The following is a 17,673-nucleotide window of genomic DNA, read 5'->3' as shown; positions in this document are numbered from 1 at the left end:
ATAACACTAAAGGAACACCGTCATCCCAATCTTTATGAGACTCGTGGCAATGTTTTCTTAACATGCATTTCATAGTCTGGTGAAACCTCTCTAATGCCCCCTGACTTTCAGGATGATATGGGCTGGATGTCACATGCTTGATACCTAAGGTGTCAAGTACCCGGGCAAACACTTTAGACGTGAAGTTGGTACCTTGGTCTGTTTGAACTACCTTCGGTAGACCAAACATGGAGAAAAACTTCAGAAGTGTCTTGGTGATAACCGGGGCAGTGATTTTCCGTAGTGGGATGGCTTCTGGGAACCTAGTGCACGCACACATGACAGTTAAGAGAAACTGGTTTCCAGTTTTAGTTTTAGGCAAGGGTCCCACACAATCCACAATCACCCTTTCAAATGGCTCTCCCATTACTGGAATAGGAATGAGAGGAGCAGGGTGAATCACCTGATTCGGTTTACCAACAACTTGGCACACATGACATTTTCGACAATAAAGAACTACATCAGACTTAAGTCCTGGCCAAAAGAAGTGTTTTAAAACTCTTTCATACGTTTTTGTTACCCCCATGTGACCTGACCACGGATGATCATGAGCCAAGGACATCACCTGAGAACGATAGGCTGTTGGCACGACAACCTGATAAATTGCAAAGGAGTCTGACTCCTCACAGGCATCACTAATCCATCGACGCATTAATAGGCCATCTTCCATAATGTAAGCCATCTTCTTTGACTTGGCCTCTTCCTGACTGATAACAGAAGAGAGACATTTAGAAAGTGTTTCATCACTTAACTGGGCTGCCATGAATTCTTCCCGAGTGGCAGGCAGTTGTACAAGCTCTGAGCTGTTGGTGATCCAGCACCAGCAGACCGGGCCTCCTCTGGCAGTCGGTCCGACACAGTCATGTCTTCAAGAAACTGCCTAGCAAGAAAAGAATCAGACAAGTCCTCTCCGTATTTCTTTGACTGGACCCTTGTAACAACACAAGCAGGAAAGATTTCGGGAGGTACTTCAGCTGATTTCTCTGCGTCTAAACTTAGATCAGGAGAATCAATGACCTCAGGTACTGGCTTAACTTTGCCCCCAGCCAAGTCATTACTGAGGATGAAATCAACACCTTTAATGGGCAAGGCAGGGAGGACAGCTACTTTAAAGAATCCTTTGACAAGAGATGAGTGAATATAAACATTGTGCAAAGGAGCCGCAACTAGTGTCATGCCTACCCCTTGAACAACAGCAATTGATCCACATGATGATCTGGAGGTTAAAGGTAAGATGCCTTCTCTAATAATGGACTGAGAACTTCCTGTGTCCCTAAGTACCTGTACTGGCAGCTGGTCTTTAGGATCCCCTGTTAAAGAAACAAAGCCCTTTGAAATAAAGGGTTTGAAACAGGGATCAGGTACATCATCTTCCTGGGACATGTCTATGTCTGATAGGGACACTCCTTTAATGAGTCCCATGCCTTTTGGTGTTTGAAAGCGTTGCGAAAATGGTTGCTTACGCTTTAAGAAATGACACCCTGAAATAAGGTGTCCTGTTTTATGGCAGTAGTTACACTCACGGGAACCCCGTGGTCTCTTTGGCAGACATTTTGCATCTCTTTTTGTTATTCCTACTTCTGTCTTGTTTTGGCCTTTTTGGTAATCCTTTAATAATCAGTAGGCTAGGGTTTTCCCCTTTTCTCTGTTCCCGATGGAAATGTGTTTCTCCTATATTTTTACATTATCTGCTGTGCGAAACAACCTTTCTAAAAGCGTCCTCATTATTTAGTTAACATTTCATGATGCATTTTAAACAGTAGTGGGGACAAGATCCACCAAAAGCAACTCAAAGTATACTGTAGCCATTTACACCGTCCTATCATCAACAAATGAATCATTATCAGGCCTTGAGATCCAGGAGTTTTGAGTCTTCTGTTTGTTTCCCCTGCAGATGGAGACTTCTCCTCTCTGTTGTCTGGCGGTGAGGTGGGGGATCAGCTCCGGACGGTTCATGATCAGACGGAGGAAACCAGACGGCTGCTGCAGACGATCCAACCTCTCTCTCCATCTCCTGTTCACCCTTTACTGCCTCGACACAAACACTGAGAAACGAGCAGCACTGAGTGCAGCATTCATGCACTGAAGAAGCAGCTTTTCTCCATCATGTTTTAAAGTGTTTATTTATTAGTTTGTATGCTTCCAGTCAACAACAAATCAATTGAAAAACAAGGCAGAGAAGCGGCATAGTATCAACTCTTAACACGTGATAGTTACAAGCAATCGGATATTTAGGATTGGATACATTTGTTTTTTGACAAACATTAATCATGGTTGATTTTTTATTTCCAGGATTGAATGTTCAAATCAAGGCCTAAAACCTGGCATTTCATAAGAAAGTGACTAATATATAAACCAAATGTAATATTGGATCAAATACAACACCAAATGGACATACACAGATTACAAATAAAAATAAAGTCCCCTGGTTTGTCTCTCGAGTCTAACGGTACGTCCACACAGCAGCAAAAAAATCAAATTAATGTTCCAAAATCCGTCACTAGATGTCGCTCATTGTACCAATACGGTTAATATAATACATAACATAAATTTATTATTCTAGTAAAAGGGCTCGCTTTGGCAAAAACCTGATCCATACCGGCATTTCAGCCCTAAATAATAACAAGTAACCATCATGTGTGGTGCTATCTGTAGTTGTCTGTCTTATTTGTTGTTGATGTCATATTGTTTTCACAGTGCTGTGAAAATGAATTTCCTCCTGGGGACAAATCAAATCAATGTTCCAAAATCCGTCACTAGATGTCGCTCATTGTACCAATATGGTTTATATAATACAGATTACCACAACAGTGCTGTGGAAATGAATTTCCCCCTGGGGACAATACATCTAATCTAAACACATTTAATATTCAATCCCACTGTAATAGTCCTTTAGGCTATATAGTTGACCGCAGGTCATGGAGAATAATGAGGTATCCGTAGACCTTTGTATGATGCATCTTTATTGCTTGACAGGTCTACAGCCATGACACACATCTATCACTCCTAGATGCGGGCTTGCATACACCCCTATCACTCCGCCGCCGCACCCCATCACTAACGTCCTGATGGTATATGTGCGCGGCACTATATACTACATCCTCCTTTCTTACAATGAAAGTTGCATATAACATTTGCTGTAGTAAACATTCTATAACGGTCTCAATATTAACATTGTTCACTTGTTAACATGCGAATATATATGAAATTATATTTTGTATGAACATTAACATGTCAACTTAGAATCAGTGTATATCACTCCAACATCCTCATATAAACAACACACCTTACTTTTCTCTTTTTTTAATTTTTTTTAGCAAATAGAGTAAGGATTTTAACATATAAACTCTGTCTTAGCACAACCTTTAGCCTGAGCTAATTAGGAAATCTTTGTATCTCTCAGTTGGTCGAATAAGTCGGCCACATCTGGTTCTTCTTGTGCTCTGCGGTGATGACATTTCACATTCAACAGTCTCTGACGTGTCTGCATCTGGCGTGCATAGTTGATTGTCTTCAGGTAAGTCAGGTTCTGGGTCCATTTGGGCGTCGTGTGGTGTTTTCCTCAGATGTCTCCTGTTGCGCCTGTAGTGCTGACCTGAAGATGTGACAACATCATAGGAACGTGGCTCACCTCTCTGTGCAGTGACCAAAGCTGGACGCCAACCCTGTTCAGTTTCCATGTGAACAGTACTTCCTGGTTGCAGCTCAGGAAGCGGCCTCGTTCCTCTGTCATAATACTGCTGCTGCCTCCTCTGTAGATTCTCGAGAGTCGAGTGAACATCCTTAGGCACAGCAGGCTGAAGCATCACGGTGGAGCTCGGTAAGGTGCTCCTTAGCACTCTCCCCATGAGCATTTGTGCGGGTGAGTATTGCATGCCTGTTACAGGTGTGTTTCTCAGGATGAGCAGGGCAAGATGAGGGTCTGTGTTCGTTAGTTGTGCTTTTTTAAGAACATGTTTAACAGTTTGTACGGTCCTTTCAGCCAGACCATTGGACTGTGCATAGCCTGGGCTGGAATGAGTGAGTGTTATGCCCCATGATTCTGCAAAGTTCCTCATTCCTTGACTCGCGAATGGGACATGGTCACACACTATCTCTTTTGGTATTCCTATCCTGGAGAAGACTGATTTCATTTTCTTAATGACAGTATGTGATGTCTTGTCATTAATGTTAAGCACCTCAGGATATTTCGACAGGTAGTCGACCATCAATAGGAATGATTGTCCTTTTATTTCAAAGATGTCAGCCCCTATTTTGAGCCAAGGAAGCTCAGGAATGTCGTGTGAGATCAGAGGCTCCCTCTGGTTTCTGGGCTGGAACTGCTGACATGTCCCACAATTCTCGACCATTTGTTCTATCTCTCTTGACATACCTGGCCAGTACCAGTGCCTTCTGGCAAGTGCTTTTGTCCGCTGCATTCCTTGATGAGCCACATGTAATGTTTGCAGCATGTCACTTCTCATCGAGCTCGGGAGGATTATCGTGTCACCTGCAAACATTATCTCATCTATTACTGACAGAGTATGTCTGATAGGCCAGTATTGAACCAGTTTAGTGTGTACTTGTTTTCTGTGTCGTGGCCAGCCCTGTCTGTGTGTTTCCTGCAGCAGCTGTAGTATTTCATCATTAGCTGTTCCACTTTTGAGCTTTTGCAGCATCTCAGTGCTCAAAGCATCTGTTGGCTCCAGAGCATAGACAACTTTCTCATCTGTGATGTCATCAACTGTTGAGTGTTCATCATGTGTGACAGCTCGTGAGAGTGTGTCTGCAATCAGTAGGTCTTTACCTGGTGTGTAGATGACATTCAAGTCATATCGCTGCAGCTGGAGGAGCATCCGTTGGAGTCTGGAAGGAGCTGCTCCAAGCGGCTTTCTCAGAATGCTTTCCAGAGGTTTGTGGTCTGACTACACATCCACTTTCAATCCATACACGTACTGATGGAACCTCTTAACAGAGAAGACAATTGCTAACAGTTCCTTTTCTATTTGAGAATAGTTATTTTCTGTTTGTGTTAGTGCTCTTGATGCATAGGCAATTGGGTGGCCCTCGTGCATTAGACATGCTCCCAAACCATCTTTGGATGCATCTGCCTGTATGATGAGCTGTTTCTTTGGGTCATAGTAACTGAGTACAGGAGCTGTAATGAGAGCATCTTTCAGTTGTTTGACTGCTTCATCATGTTCGTGCTGCCACAGCCACACACTGTCTTTTCTCAACAACCGTCTCAGTGGTGCTGATATGGTGGCCTCACCTGGGATGTACTGAGCTAGGTATTTCACCATGCCCAGCAATCGCTGCAGTCCTGTTTTGTCAGTTGGTGTTGGCATGCCTGTGATAGCCTTGATCTTAGCGTTGTCTGCTTTAACACCCTCTGAAGTGACAGTATGGCCCGTGTAGTTGACACTGCTCACCTTGTACTGTATCTTGTCTTTGTTGAACTTTACATTAGCCTCCTTTGCTATCACTTTCTGTAATATCTCATCGTGTTCTTTCTCTGACGATGCAGCAATTATCATATCATCTGCAATGATGTGGATCCCTTGGATATCTCCAAATGTCTCACAGTTGCGTTGCTGGAAAACCTCACTTGCTGACTTGATCCCAAATGGAAGACGTTTAAAGCGGTATCTCCCCCATGGTGTGTTAAATGTGCACAGTAGGGAGGACTCTTTATCTAGCTTTATTTGCCAATATCCATCTTTTTCATCCAGCACTGTGAAAAGTTTCTTACCAGCTAGTTTGCACAGAACTTCATCGGTCGTTGGAATGGAGTAGTGCTGCCTGAGAATAGCTTTGTTTAAGTCACTGGGATCCAAGCAAACCCGTAACTTTTTTCTGTCTTTCTTTTCTGTGATCACCAGGCTATTAACCCATGGTGTGGGCTCAGTTACCTGTACAATAACATCAGCTTTTAACAAGTCATCGAGAGTGTCTCTCAGTCTGTCCATTACTGCCAGTGGTATTTTCCTACAGCCATGTATGACAGGCGTGGCCTTGGGGTCAGTGTGGATGTGATATTCTCCAGCAAACTCACCTAAACCCTGAAAGACAGTTGGGTGCTGAGCTATGAGCTCCTCTTTTGTTGTGGGATGTTTCACTTCTATCGAGTCAATGTCCACTCTTTTCACCAGGCGCAGTTCTTCACATGCCTCGTTTCCTAATATGGGAATTGATGAGTGCCTGGAAACATAAAATGTCAGACTTGCCTGTGTTTTGGGAGTGGAGCATTTGAGTGTTACCACCCCTTCCGGCTTCAATCTCCTCCCTCCATATGCCACCAGCACTGTCTTTGTAGGCTGCAGTTTGAGGTGTGTTCTTCTTTCACGTCTGGCTTTTCAGGTCATCGCTGTGAATACTTTCAGTGGCAGGACGTTGGCCTCTGCTCCTGTGTCCAACTTAAACTTCACACACATGCAGTCAACATTTACATTAGAATGCCACGACTTGTCAGCTTTAGACTTTAGCTGATCAATGTTCACTGTCCCAACATATAGGGTGTCTATTTAGCGATTGAGAACATAAATTCGTAATTTACCTCGTTTAAAGCACTTTTGTTGTAATACTATGGATTTAGTTGACACTATAACCGAGTTTATTTTGTCCAATATTTCGCGGGCAGGTACATTGAATTAGAAGTCGAAGAAGTAGAGGTAGAAGAAGAAGTAATAGAAGAAGAAATACGCTAACGCTACGAACAGGCACAACAATGTTACTCTGTTTTTACTGACATAATATATAACATTTTATTTCACCTTGCTCTATGTTTTTTTAACGCACATTCAAAAACGGGAACATTTTCGGGAGTTTCAACCGGGTACCGGCCACCGAAAACGGGGACGTTTTGGTCACCCATCCGACTGTGTTTACAGCTAAGGACACGCTAACATTAAGACTAGCTCACTTGGGGTTGAGGCTTTTTTACACGTTGCTTGACTGCCTGCCCACATATCTGATCTAAACATAGTAATGTGTATTGGGCGAAAGAATTATTTAAAGTTATTTAATAATTGTGACATTTATTGTACTTTTTGATGGATGAATGATGCTCAAAGTGAGGGGGCAAAGAATACAACTGAGGGTGCAATGCCCTTGCAACAGTTATTTACAAGAATATGTGTTACATCAGGGGTGCCCAACCTTTTTTGAACCGAGAGCTACTTTTAAAGTTGCCAGTCTGCCGAGATCTACCAGTCCAAGTAGAGAGGCGTAGCCATTACTGACAGCCTACTACCAGGTAAATACACACTTCTACTTGTATACAACTGACCTTTGTACGATCAATACATCATAAAATACTGCAGATGCTTTATCTTACCTCTTTCTTTCTAATCTACACACATACAAGTATTTAACTGAAGTTACACAACAGTGTTGTTGATACAGAGTTGGAGTTTATTCACACGTCACATACTACAGTGGGTTATGTTTTCAAGAAACATTGAACAGTGCTGCCACATATGACACAAGAGAAAAAGATAAGACTCTGAACCCTTTCTTTGCCATTATATAAAAATAGTGTTGCTCCAAAAGTATAAATTAGGCTTACTAATAAGACAACTCAGATCTGAAGCTACACAGGAATCTGCAGCCAAAGTACAATAAAAAAGACAAAATTAATAGAATCAAACCCTTTTTTGTTGCATTTTAGTAGATTATAAAAAGAAATGCCTTTAAAATAGGATGCAAGCAACACTAGTTTCTTAACCTGAATTGATAATAGACTATAATCAATTTAAGTTTGCATTCTTATACCATTGTGTACAATAACTATAATGAATAAGTTCAAACAAACTAAAACTTACAGCTGATTAATAACGGTATCTAACTTGAGTTTTTATTATATCAAAAACCTGTTGAAATGCTACTGTTATTTTTACTGTCCCCCAAAAGCGCATCGGCAGCCTCCAGGAATGCTTCTTTCACAACTTCGCCGTCTTTGAAAGACTTCATGTGTTTCGCAAGAACGTGACTGACACAATAAGATGCTCTGGTAGCAGCCTTGCTCTTGTTGTTGGGCCTGGTGAAAATGGACTGCTGTGCATTTAGCTGTCCTTTCAGGTCCCTCCCCTTTTGGGAGGAGGGAATTCCGTCTCGTAGCGTTTGTGCACTGTTATGAAATGCCGCTCCTAAATTACCCTTCTTCGATAAAGCCACGCTCGCATTGCAGACGAGACAGATGGACTTTGAATTGGAATAGATACAAAAATAATCATCATCCCACTCGGAGTGAAAATTATATATTTTGTTTTTTTTTGCTTCTGCCATAATTGCGGTCTTGTGTGTGTGCGGACTGTCACTCCTGTTGACACGGACAAAGTCAGCGCACTGCCCACCAGCCACGCCCCGACACATGGGGTCACGCCGGCCAATCACAAAGCTTTGATGCATTCAAGTGCATTATTCTGGCACAGGAAGATCATGCTGTAGGACATTTTCGATAAAACAGAATATTGTTGTTCTATTTTTAGACACATCTCGCGATCGACTGGGAATCTCCCCGCGATCGACTAGTTGGGCACCCCTGTGTTACATTAACACACAGGGCTAATACTACTATAACTGCACAATTCCTCTATTTATAATTCAATTCATGTATTTTTTCTCAGTCATTTTCCATTTTTTGTATATGTATGTTCCTTGTACACATTTTTAATTGTTTAATATATTTTCATCGTTCATTTGTTTATGTATTCACCAATACGCCAAAGCAAATTCATTGTATGTGAAAACGTAGTCTATGGTGAAAAATATGGAAAAGTATTAGTGTTCTGCAGAAAATTGTAATTGTTGAGAAATAGAAAAAAGGGTTCTATTTTTTTATCCTATTCTGTTGAAAAAAAAATAGTCTATTAAAGTGGAAACCAAGAAAACATGTATTTAATTTACAGACATTACATATCATGAGCAGACAGATATGATCAAAACAACATGTAAAGGTGAATGTACAGCATTCAAAAAAGGAAGAATATAACGCAAAAAAGGCAGGAAATCACTTCGATGTTTCTTAGTTTTACATGTCTGATGACTCTCTCTGGCTGAATGCTTTTCCTGTGTTTAGTTAAAGAACATTTGCTTCCAGGATGTTGGATATTTCTTTGCAGTTTATTTCCTCAGATGTTTGTCTTTCATTGCAGCATTGTTTGTTTAACAACTTTCCCCTGTTTGTCGATGGCAAAGTTGTAATTCTGTGGATTGTCCAGAGCTTCTTCTATACGCTGATCCAAGTTTTCCAAGGTGATGAAGTTCTTTACATCCTCCTGTAAGAAATTGTAATTGAAAAAGTCAGATTCGTAAGGTCATAGTTTGGGAACACTGATGTTTCTCGTGTTGCTGCTTGTTGGGTAGGCACATGTTCACAGTGGAATCACAATTATCCTGCTGAACAAAACTTCTAAGTATCAGAAACCTTTGAAGGCCACAGATCTTATTTTCTGCAATCATTTTAAAAAGCCAATGGAGAAATCCCATTGGCTTTTTGTTGGGGGAACCAGTGAAATACGATCATCCAAACGACCTACAACAATTAGTCATCCCTGTAACTCTATAAAGTCAAATCCCCATGAAATGCTCACGATGAACACTTTAAAAAAGGACATTCACAGCTAAATAAAATACAACTATAAAATAACATTTAAACAACAAATCAGAGGGAAAAGGGACTGACCTGCAACTTCAATATTTCTTTCTCTTTTTCTTTGACAATTTCTTGCTGCTCTTGTTCGCGCTGAAGGATAACTTCGAACTTCTTGCGATCAGCTTCCTCTTTTTCCACCTGGACCCTCACAATTCTGGAAAAATACAGAGGAGACGGTGAGCTCAAACTTAAAGAAAATGAAATCACATACATGGAAACAAGACCCCAAACCACAAGTCTCTTGCATCTTTATAATAGTTTTATATTGTTCATCTTTTAAATGTCTTCTCACCTGAGTTTGAGGATGCGTTGGTTCTCCAGGTGGTTCAAGTCCATGAGGACGCAATGCTCCTGCGCCTCCTGCCTCGCCCTTTCCTCTGCCAGAGAGCCTGTGTCCTCCTCGTACCTTTTCCGAAGCATCTCCTCCTTAAACTCCAGACTGACACACAAAACATAATGGCATAACAGTAATTAGGTTAGATAAAGCTAAACAATATTTAGATAATATACTTTTTTTAATGTAGTGTTTTACTTCTATTCTTGTTTAAGTGTATATACATCTTATACCAGCTTTTGCTATTTAGTTATAATGTTTTGGATTGTAAACATGAGATTATAAACCTATTTATTTGTGCAAATTTAAAATTAAGTGTTTATTATTCTTAAAGGTATAATACCAGCTTAGACAGAGCAATACTTTGATCAAGTCAAGGAAAGATTTTGGCAAAATACTTGAACTTTTTGCCACCTGCAAGCAAATGTGGCACATTAAAAGAAGTGGGTTGAAACAAATGTTATACGTGTAGCTCTTTTTACTTTTAGGGAACACTTTCCGGCCTAACAGGGACACAGCTTTTTTTTTTAACACGTTGTAAAAAATGCCTTGGCAATACAACGTTTTTTATATGGTCATGCCAATGAAGCTCCTTTGAATTTCAGTTTGATTTAACGTCTGGTCAACGGCTGTTTATTACCGTTATAGTGATTTTAAATCCAGGTTAGTCTGTTAAATAAACGCTACACACGTACCGGAGCGCCCTCATGATCATCTGGTACTCCCCATATCTCTCCTTCAGGACCACCATCTCCACCGGATCCACCGGGGGAGGCACTTTGATTCGCCCCACTTTGGACTTAGCCACCGGGTCGGTGCGGGACTTTCTGCCCCGGACAGCCTCCACGAGCACGGCGCTCCTCGGTGCAAGGACCCGGGCCGCCTGGACGCTTCTCCCACCGATAACCTGGAACATGTCGGAGTGGAAAGTGTGGCTTCAGGTGCGGTTTGTTAGAGGAAAGGTGTAACGGTTAGTTAAAGGAAAGTTAACATTGAGATTGAAATGTTATCGACAGAAGGAGGCGGCCATGTTGGTGTCCTCTGACCGGAGGAAGTAATTAGCAACGCAGCTAACTGAGTAAAGACCGACGTAGTGTAGCCTCTACCGCCATCTAAAGGTAGGAGAAAATGCTTTGAAAATAAATAATAGTAGTGCCTTTTCAAACTAGTTTTAGTACTTAATAACTCTACTTCGCCGGTGTTTAAACGTAATGCCTAATTACTAACTAAGCTATCTATAGTGACAGCTAACTAGCTACAACACTATGTAGCTAGTTAGCTAAATAGCTAGGTTAGCTTAACAATTTTTTAGCAGCCAGGTACTTTCAAACATTGAAAGGATAGAGGTCAAATTCACAAAATAGCCACTGCGTGTTTTTAAGAAATTAAACTCTTATGTCCGAGACTGATTCAATAGTGCAACATATAATATACTTAAGACATACAAATACATTTAAAAAAGTGCAAGTGAGACCATGCAAGTAAATACATGTGCATAATGTATTCAAATATCTATTAAAAAAATTATAATAATGCATGTTATTTGTATAGCACCTTTCATACACGAAATGTATAGCCTAAGGTGCTTAACTAATAGTACAATAAATAGCATTGTACATAACATACATACATGTAAGCATAACATGGTAAAAGTAGCTGAACATTGTATTTAAATACAGTTATTGAGTAAATGTAAAATAAGTATCTAAAAAGAATATTACATTTGAGTTAGAGAATACTTATGGTAATAACATATTTTGTAGTTGAAGATTCACAACAGCAAAGACCAACTGGCTCTTAAAATTAGACGTACACATATTGTTTTGTGTGCTGCTGAGCTTCAGTTTTACACTCACTATATGTAGTAAATATAAAAGTCAATTTTCTTTGTGTGGTTCTTCATGGTTCAGTGAGATGCTGGGTGTCAGCCTGGTGACTGATGATCCTGCTGAGGCGAGGCCAACACATCACAGCTAGTGTCAGCGTGCCAGAAGCAGGGAATTATGGGAAATGGTGCAGTGCTGCTGTGTGCCGTACATTGTGACATTGAGAGCTGTACGTAAGGTGAAGTTTAAGAAGGGTGAAATTATCTCTTCTTCTATTATCATACAGTATTTCAGAAGGAAAACCTTGAAACTCAGATACCTAACCAATCAAGAATATACCACGATTGAATATACAATGTTATGTTTGTTTATTGTTCTGAAACTTAAAAACGAATATGTTGTTGTACAAGAAAGAGACATATCATCCTTTTAAAGTATCAATAAAAACAGGAGATGTGAACAGGTTTGCAGGTCAGTTATATGTTTATTCAGCTTGTTGCCGGCTGTTACATAGAGCTTAATGGTGGGTACTTAGTTTTAGTTTCACAGATGTAAAGCACCATTTAGATATAACACTGTCAGACGAACAACAAGGAGCTCCTGCACTTATCTTTCAGTTTCATTGTTTAGTTTTGAATGAACTCACAGAACAGAAAATCTAATGCAGATAAGCTGTGAGACACACTGCATGAATATAAGAAGAAACCAGTAACAATTAGTCTTCCACAGCATTTACATGTCCAGAACCTATGAAAAAATTACAGTTTTAATTTAAATTAGACATTTAATTAACTGGCCAAATAGAAAAACCCAAACATATTCTGGTTTAAAACCAACCAAACGAGTAGTATCAGTGTAAATGCAGAGGACGACTAACTTAAAAGGACAACACTTTGTCTTTAATATAGTGAAAATAAATGTATTTAAGGTTACAGGTTCACTGACTATAGAGAACCAGGTTTGCAGGACAATGCATGATGGATTGGTAGAGTTCCCCGTTAATAACGCTGCATGTTTCTTGCATCATTTAAAAGTCCAAGCATCCAGAGATAAAAGGGACATCCTTCACAAACAATTGGTCAAATGTTTGCACAACAGAAGAGTCAAATAGTAACTCTGCTGTTTGGACCTTAACGCGTAAGACAGAAAGAGGAACTCAGCCAAAACATTACTGCTGCCCGACTTAGCTTTATGTTGCTTATGCAGTGCAGCCACTCTGCATTTTTACAGTCTGCCATCTTCGTGATGTGCGATGTCAGAACGTGTGTAGAAGAAGGGGGACTTCTGGTGGACCTCTTGTTTAGCACAAGGGCGCATCTTTCTTGAGAACGATGAGCTTTGGTTTGCGATTTTTTTATTTTTTGGGAAGAGTAAAGGATGGAAGGGCTATTTTTTGGGGGGGGGGCAAAGGTGGTAGAGGGGAGAACACAACAAAAAGGGGTGAAGTATTCAGGTGGATGCCAGGCTGGTGGCATTTAGTTTAGGGCGGAAAGGGAAGGGTAAGTCAGACGAAACTCCTCCCCCTCAAGAAGTTTCCTGAAAAGACAAAAACAAATCCTTCAGTATACTGTCTATTTGTTTGCATATTTAAATCATATATAAACATCTGGCCTCATGCAGTCAAATTATATACGTGCAAAAACTGCAAATTGCCTCTTTTTAGAAAAATAGGAAAAACTTGAAGAATGTTGCAGTCAAGTAATATTATAAATAAAACATACATGGTCTTTAACTCTCACCTGTATGCAGCTATTTCGATGTCAAGGGCCATCTTCACATTGAGAAGGTCCTGGTAATCTCTCAGGTAGCACACCATCTCCTGCTTGGCGTCGGTGATATCCCGCTCCAACTTACTTATCCTCGTCTATGAATACAAAAACACACAGTCATTAATCATCATTACATTACATGTCACTTGTTAGACGCTTTTGTCCAAAGCGACTTACATACTCAATACTGTGGGCAATCCCCACAGGAGCAATTTGGGTTGAAGTGTCACAGGGACACAACGACATGCAGACTGCAGTGGGGTCATCAAATATCACAGTTAGTGATGCTAGACACAGTTACCTGTGTGTGTGTGTGTGTGTGTGTGTGTGTGTGTGTGTGTGTGTGTGTGTGTGTGTGTGTGTGTGTGTGTGTGTGTGTGTGTGTGTGTGTGTGTGTGTGTGTGTGTGTGTGTGTGTGTGTGTGTGTGTGTGTGTGTGTGTGTGTGTGTGTGTGTGTGTGTGTGTGTGTGTGTGTGTGTGTGTGTGTGTGTGTGTGTGTGTGTGTGTGTGTGTGTGTGTGTGTGTGTGTGTGTGTGTGTGTGTGTGTGTGTGTGTGTGTGTGCTGAATTAACATATACAGTTTCTGGAAATCCTTGATCTCTTTTTTTTGTGAAGCTACATTTCCTTTTGTTCAGACAGTAACCTTGCGGATTTTCACCTCTGCTGCAAGTCTGCAATCAACTCCTGCTGAGCTCTAAAGTGTGGGGAGGATGACGCTGCTGCAGACAATAATGTACACCTTTTGGCAAAAGGATAGTTTCTCTACTTTCTGAACATGAAGTGTTCTCTTGTATTCAGAGTCTATTTATATTATTCTATCTCATCTCTGCGTCCGACCTTGATGCCAAGACATCTGAAGGCACTTCTGAAGACTTTCTTGACACAAACTGGCAGAATACCTGACCAGGTACCACATATCAGTGCACATTCCCCTGTTAGGTGAATATTCATGCAGATCAGGAATCCTGTTTTCCATCATTCACCTGGTTCTTTGACACCTCTTTGGTCTGCGTGCCTTCCAGATCCTCCAGTTGTTTATGTAGGGATTCGATGAAGGTACGCAGAGATTCAATCTCAGAGGAGCGGGACTGCAGCAGCCTCCGGTACTCCATGGTCTCCTCCCGGATGGCGTGCACCGCCTCGTTGTTTTTGCTTGCCATCTCCGCCACGCTGGCGAACTTGCTCTTGTACCAGTCCTCGGCCGTCTGCATGTTCTTGTTGGCCAGCCGCTCGTACTGCCCCCGGATGTCTCGCAGGGCGGTGGAGAGGTCAGGCCGGGACACCTCCACATCCACGCTGATGTTAGCCACCTGCAGCTGGGCCTGCAGCTCCTCGTGCTCCTCTGCAAACACTTTCTTCAGGAACACGATCTCATCGCACAGGGAGACCACAGTGGCCTCGGCATCACAGTTGGTGAGCACGGCCCTGCTGGCGTCCTCCTTGGCCCTCTGCAGGGCCTCCTCAGCATCCATGCGCCGCCTCGCCTCCTCTTCAAATCGTTCCTTCATCTGCTCGTGCACGTCACGCAGGTAGTCTCTCTCCGCCTCCATCCGCATCTTCTCCCCGTTCTCCGAGTCTATCGTGGCCCTCAAGCTCCGCGCCTGCCCCTCATATAGGGTCTGCAGACGGGACGGGCCATTCTGCCGCCGCCTCAGCGCCTCCAGCTCGGCCAGCAGGGCTCGGTTCTGCTGCTCGAGGTGCCTCACCTTGTCGATGTAGGTGGCAAAGCGGTCATTTAAGTCCCCGAGCTGCTCCCTCTCCTGGGACCGCAGGCCCAGCAGCTCTGAGTTGAGGGAGCTAGCCTGAGCCATGTCCATCCGTTCAGAAGCGTCTGGCAGGGAAGAGGAAGCCAGCCTCAGGATCCTCTTCCCAGACGCAGGAGCTCCAGGAGAGGAGTAGAGAGAGGAAGACATGGAGGATTTGGTGGTGCATTGGGAGCCTCTGTAGCTGTCCCAAGGGCGGCGGTAGGAGAAGAAGGTATCGTAGCTCATGATGAATTTTTTGTTGTTGGTTTTTTAAGAAAAAGGATATGGATGTTTTTAGTTTCAGAAGGTTTTTTTTATGTCCCCCTTGTTCTGCACACCATCAGTGAGGATGAGCAGGCGTTTTGCTCTGCACCAGCTCAGTGATGCTGCAGACCCCTGCCTTTTTATAGAGTGAGGCTGCCCCCCCCCCCCCCTCCACTACAGAGAAACATCAGCGCTGTCAGCATCCACCAGGCCAATAGCAGGCTGCTGCAGTGAGGAGAGAACAGGTTGGTTTTCAGAATCACTCTCAGCCTCAGCCGGCAGAGTTTATGTGGTAGAGCAGAGTCGCTTTCAATCTGCCCTAAAAATGACATTCTTTACACTCTGCATTTCTATAGGCATATTTCACTCAACTTTATTCCCTCAATGCATTCTCAATCGCTTTTGTAACGCAATGAATGCATCCACATCGAAAAGTGAAAAAAAACAGGGGCAAAACTAAAATAATTACTTGAAACAAAATATTTTCCACGATCCTTTTTAGAAAGAATCGATACAGTGCGTAAAGGGGCATACAATTTAACAGACAGGCACTTAAGGGTTTTAATGTCATAGAAAACAATCAATGAACTACCACACTGTTACTTACATAGATGGATGTGGTTGATAAGAGCCCACTGCTTCTTCTGAACGATGGTAATGAATTATCACATACTAAAATATACATACAAAATACAAAAATATTAAAAACAATTTCCGATAAATTACATATTAAACAGACGGTGCTCTATTTTGTTACTTAATTAACAAATATTTCGAAAATAAATATTTTCTGCTCACATTTTAATCACCTCCTCTCTTCATATTTTCTGCATTAATTGTATAAAATCTTAGAAAAAAGGGGAAAAATGCTATTTAAAAACCCCCAAAATATTCACTTTAATATGACACGAGACTGAGCAAAGCAGGAAATCTCCCTATTTTTGGACTGAAAACAGTATTTTCTGACATTTATAGCATGAAAATGACTGTTTCCTACATTGACTAACCAATTGGTCGACTTATTGATGCAGATCTAATGTAGTAAACAGTCACTTCTTTGCAAACCTCCTTACTGATGTTGTTCCCAGACTATCTTTAGACATTTCCGTTTGATCTATTTAAAATGCAGTCACTGGTATCTTGACAGTGAGAGTGGGAAGAATCTGGAGCTGCTGATACAGAGAAACTGTCCTCCTGACTGACATCTCCAGATGAGTCAGAAGCTGCCTTGAAATCATCCTTAGTAATTGTACGGCAAGCTGATTTTGTTAAACACAAATTGATTCAGATTCCTGCTCAATGACACATTCCTGCTCTCTTTAAAGCCAATATTTTTAGAACATTATCCATAGGACTTGTCACCACTATAATTATTATGATTATAATTTCTGGTGGGAAATGGCCTGGTTTAAAATGTTAATTTAGAACTGTTACCACCCTGGAAAAGGGAAGATGGCTTAAAACATTTGGGGTGCTTTCATTTGCTCCTCCTCTGATTCCTTTTTCTGAAGTTGGGAAGTTATTTTTCTGACTTTGGCGCGTCAATGTGCTTATAGTCATATAAACAACACCTTGATGTTGAAGATGTGTTGTTTTGAAGTTTCTTTAGTAGGCAATCGGGTAAATAGTCCCAGTCAGCAACTCATGTTTCAGATTATTCCTAAAGCACATGTATGCAGCACCAATGCCTGATCTAGCAATGTTATTGAAAGTGATTTAGATCCACTTCAAAACATAATGGGTTTCGTCCATGCTAGGCCCTTCCACTAGTTTAACACATATTGGACCACAGTTGTTCTATTACTCCTGCTGAAGACAACACCTTTTTTGATTGAAATAATACTTTTGTGAGATAAAATACGATATGTTTGAGACTTAAGAAGAATGTCCTTGCATCCCCTGGAGCGTACCAGCCTAAAAACAAAACAACAATAAGTATACCAGTAGGCGAGACCACTTAGCCAGGTAATATCTTCCATCAGTAATTGATTGATACCAAACTGAAACCTTAACACCTGCCACACTAAGATATGACACATTTATTTACATATGTTATCTCATT

General features: G+C 41.5%; 2 protein-coding genes across 2 annotated transcripts; both read right to left on the bottom strand.

The window, feature by feature from the left end:
• Nucleotides 1–8,888: 8,888 nt before the first annotated feature.
• Nucleotides 8,889–11,056, bottom strand: mrps26 (mitochondrial ribosomal protein S26). The gene is made up of 4 exons (XM_034112042.2): nucleotides 10,703–11,056; nucleotides 9,966–10,112; nucleotides 9,704–9,827; nucleotides 8,889–9,296 (listed from the first exon to the last, which is right to left on the bottom strand). Exons 1-4 carry the CDS (start codon nucleotides 10,921–10,923, stop codon nucleotides 9,165–9,167), a joined length of 624 nt encoding a protein of 207 aa, XP_033967933.1. The 5' UTR covers nucleotides 10,924–11,056; the 3' UTR covers nucleotides 8,889–9,164.
• Nucleotides 11,057–12,293: 1,237 nt separating this feature from the next.
• neff2 (neuronal intermediate filament family member 2) lies at nucleotides 12,294–15,738 on the bottom strand. Its single transcript, XM_034112041.1, has 3 exons — nucleotides 14,586–15,738; nucleotides 13,573–13,697; nucleotides 12,294–13,369 (listed from the first exon to the last, which is right to left on the bottom strand). The coding sequence occupies exons 1-3, from the start codon at nucleotides 15,591–15,593 to the stop codon at nucleotides 13,309–13,311; spliced, it is 1,194 nt and encodes a 397-aa protein (XP_033967932.1). The 5' UTR covers nucleotides 15,594–15,738; the 3' UTR covers nucleotides 12,294–13,308.
• Nucleotides 15,739–17,673: the final 1,935 nt, after the last annotated feature.

Source organism: Pseudochaenichthys georgianus, chromosome 22 (genome assembly GCF_902827115.2).
Source record: "Pseudochaenichthys georgianus chromosome 22, fPseGeo1.2, whole genome shotgun sequence".
Lineage (NCBI taxonomy): Eukaryota > Metazoa > Chordata > Actinopteri > Perciformes > Channichthyidae > Pseudochaenichthys > Pseudochaenichthys georgianus.
This window is presented reverse-complemented; position numbering and strand designations above follow the sequence as displayed.

What these genes read in the sequence shown, in the direction of transcription:
- neff2 (XM_034112041.1), bottom strand. Translation starts at nt 15,593, where the DNA reads ATGAGCTACGATACCTTCTTCTCCTACCGCCGCCCTTGGGACAGCTAC. An exon ending in AAGAGGTGTCAAAGAACCAG is followed by an intron (nt 13,698 to 14,585) that starts GTGAATGATGGA and finishes TTGTATTCATAG; the next exon opens with ACGAGGATAAGTAAGTTGGA. An exon ending in ATCGAAATAGCTGCATACAG is followed by an intron (nt 13,370 to 13,572) that starts GTGAGAGTTAAA and finishes TTGTCTTTTCAG; the next exon opens with GAAACTTCTTGAGGGGGAGG.
- mrps26 (XM_034112042.2), bottom strand. Translation starts at nt 10,923, where the DNA reads ATGTTCCAGGTTATCGGTGGGAGAAGCGTCCAGGCGGCCCGGGTCCTT. An exon ending in CAACGCATCCTCAAACTCAG is followed by an intron (nt 9,828 to 9,965) that starts GTGAGAAGACAT and finishes GTATTTTTCCAG; the next exon opens with AATTGTGAGGGTCCAGGTGG. An exon ending in AAGAAATATTGAAGTTGCAG is followed by an intron (nt 9,297 to 9,703) that starts GTCAGTCCCTTT and finishes AATTTCTTACAG; the next exon opens with GAGGATGTAAAGAACTTCAT.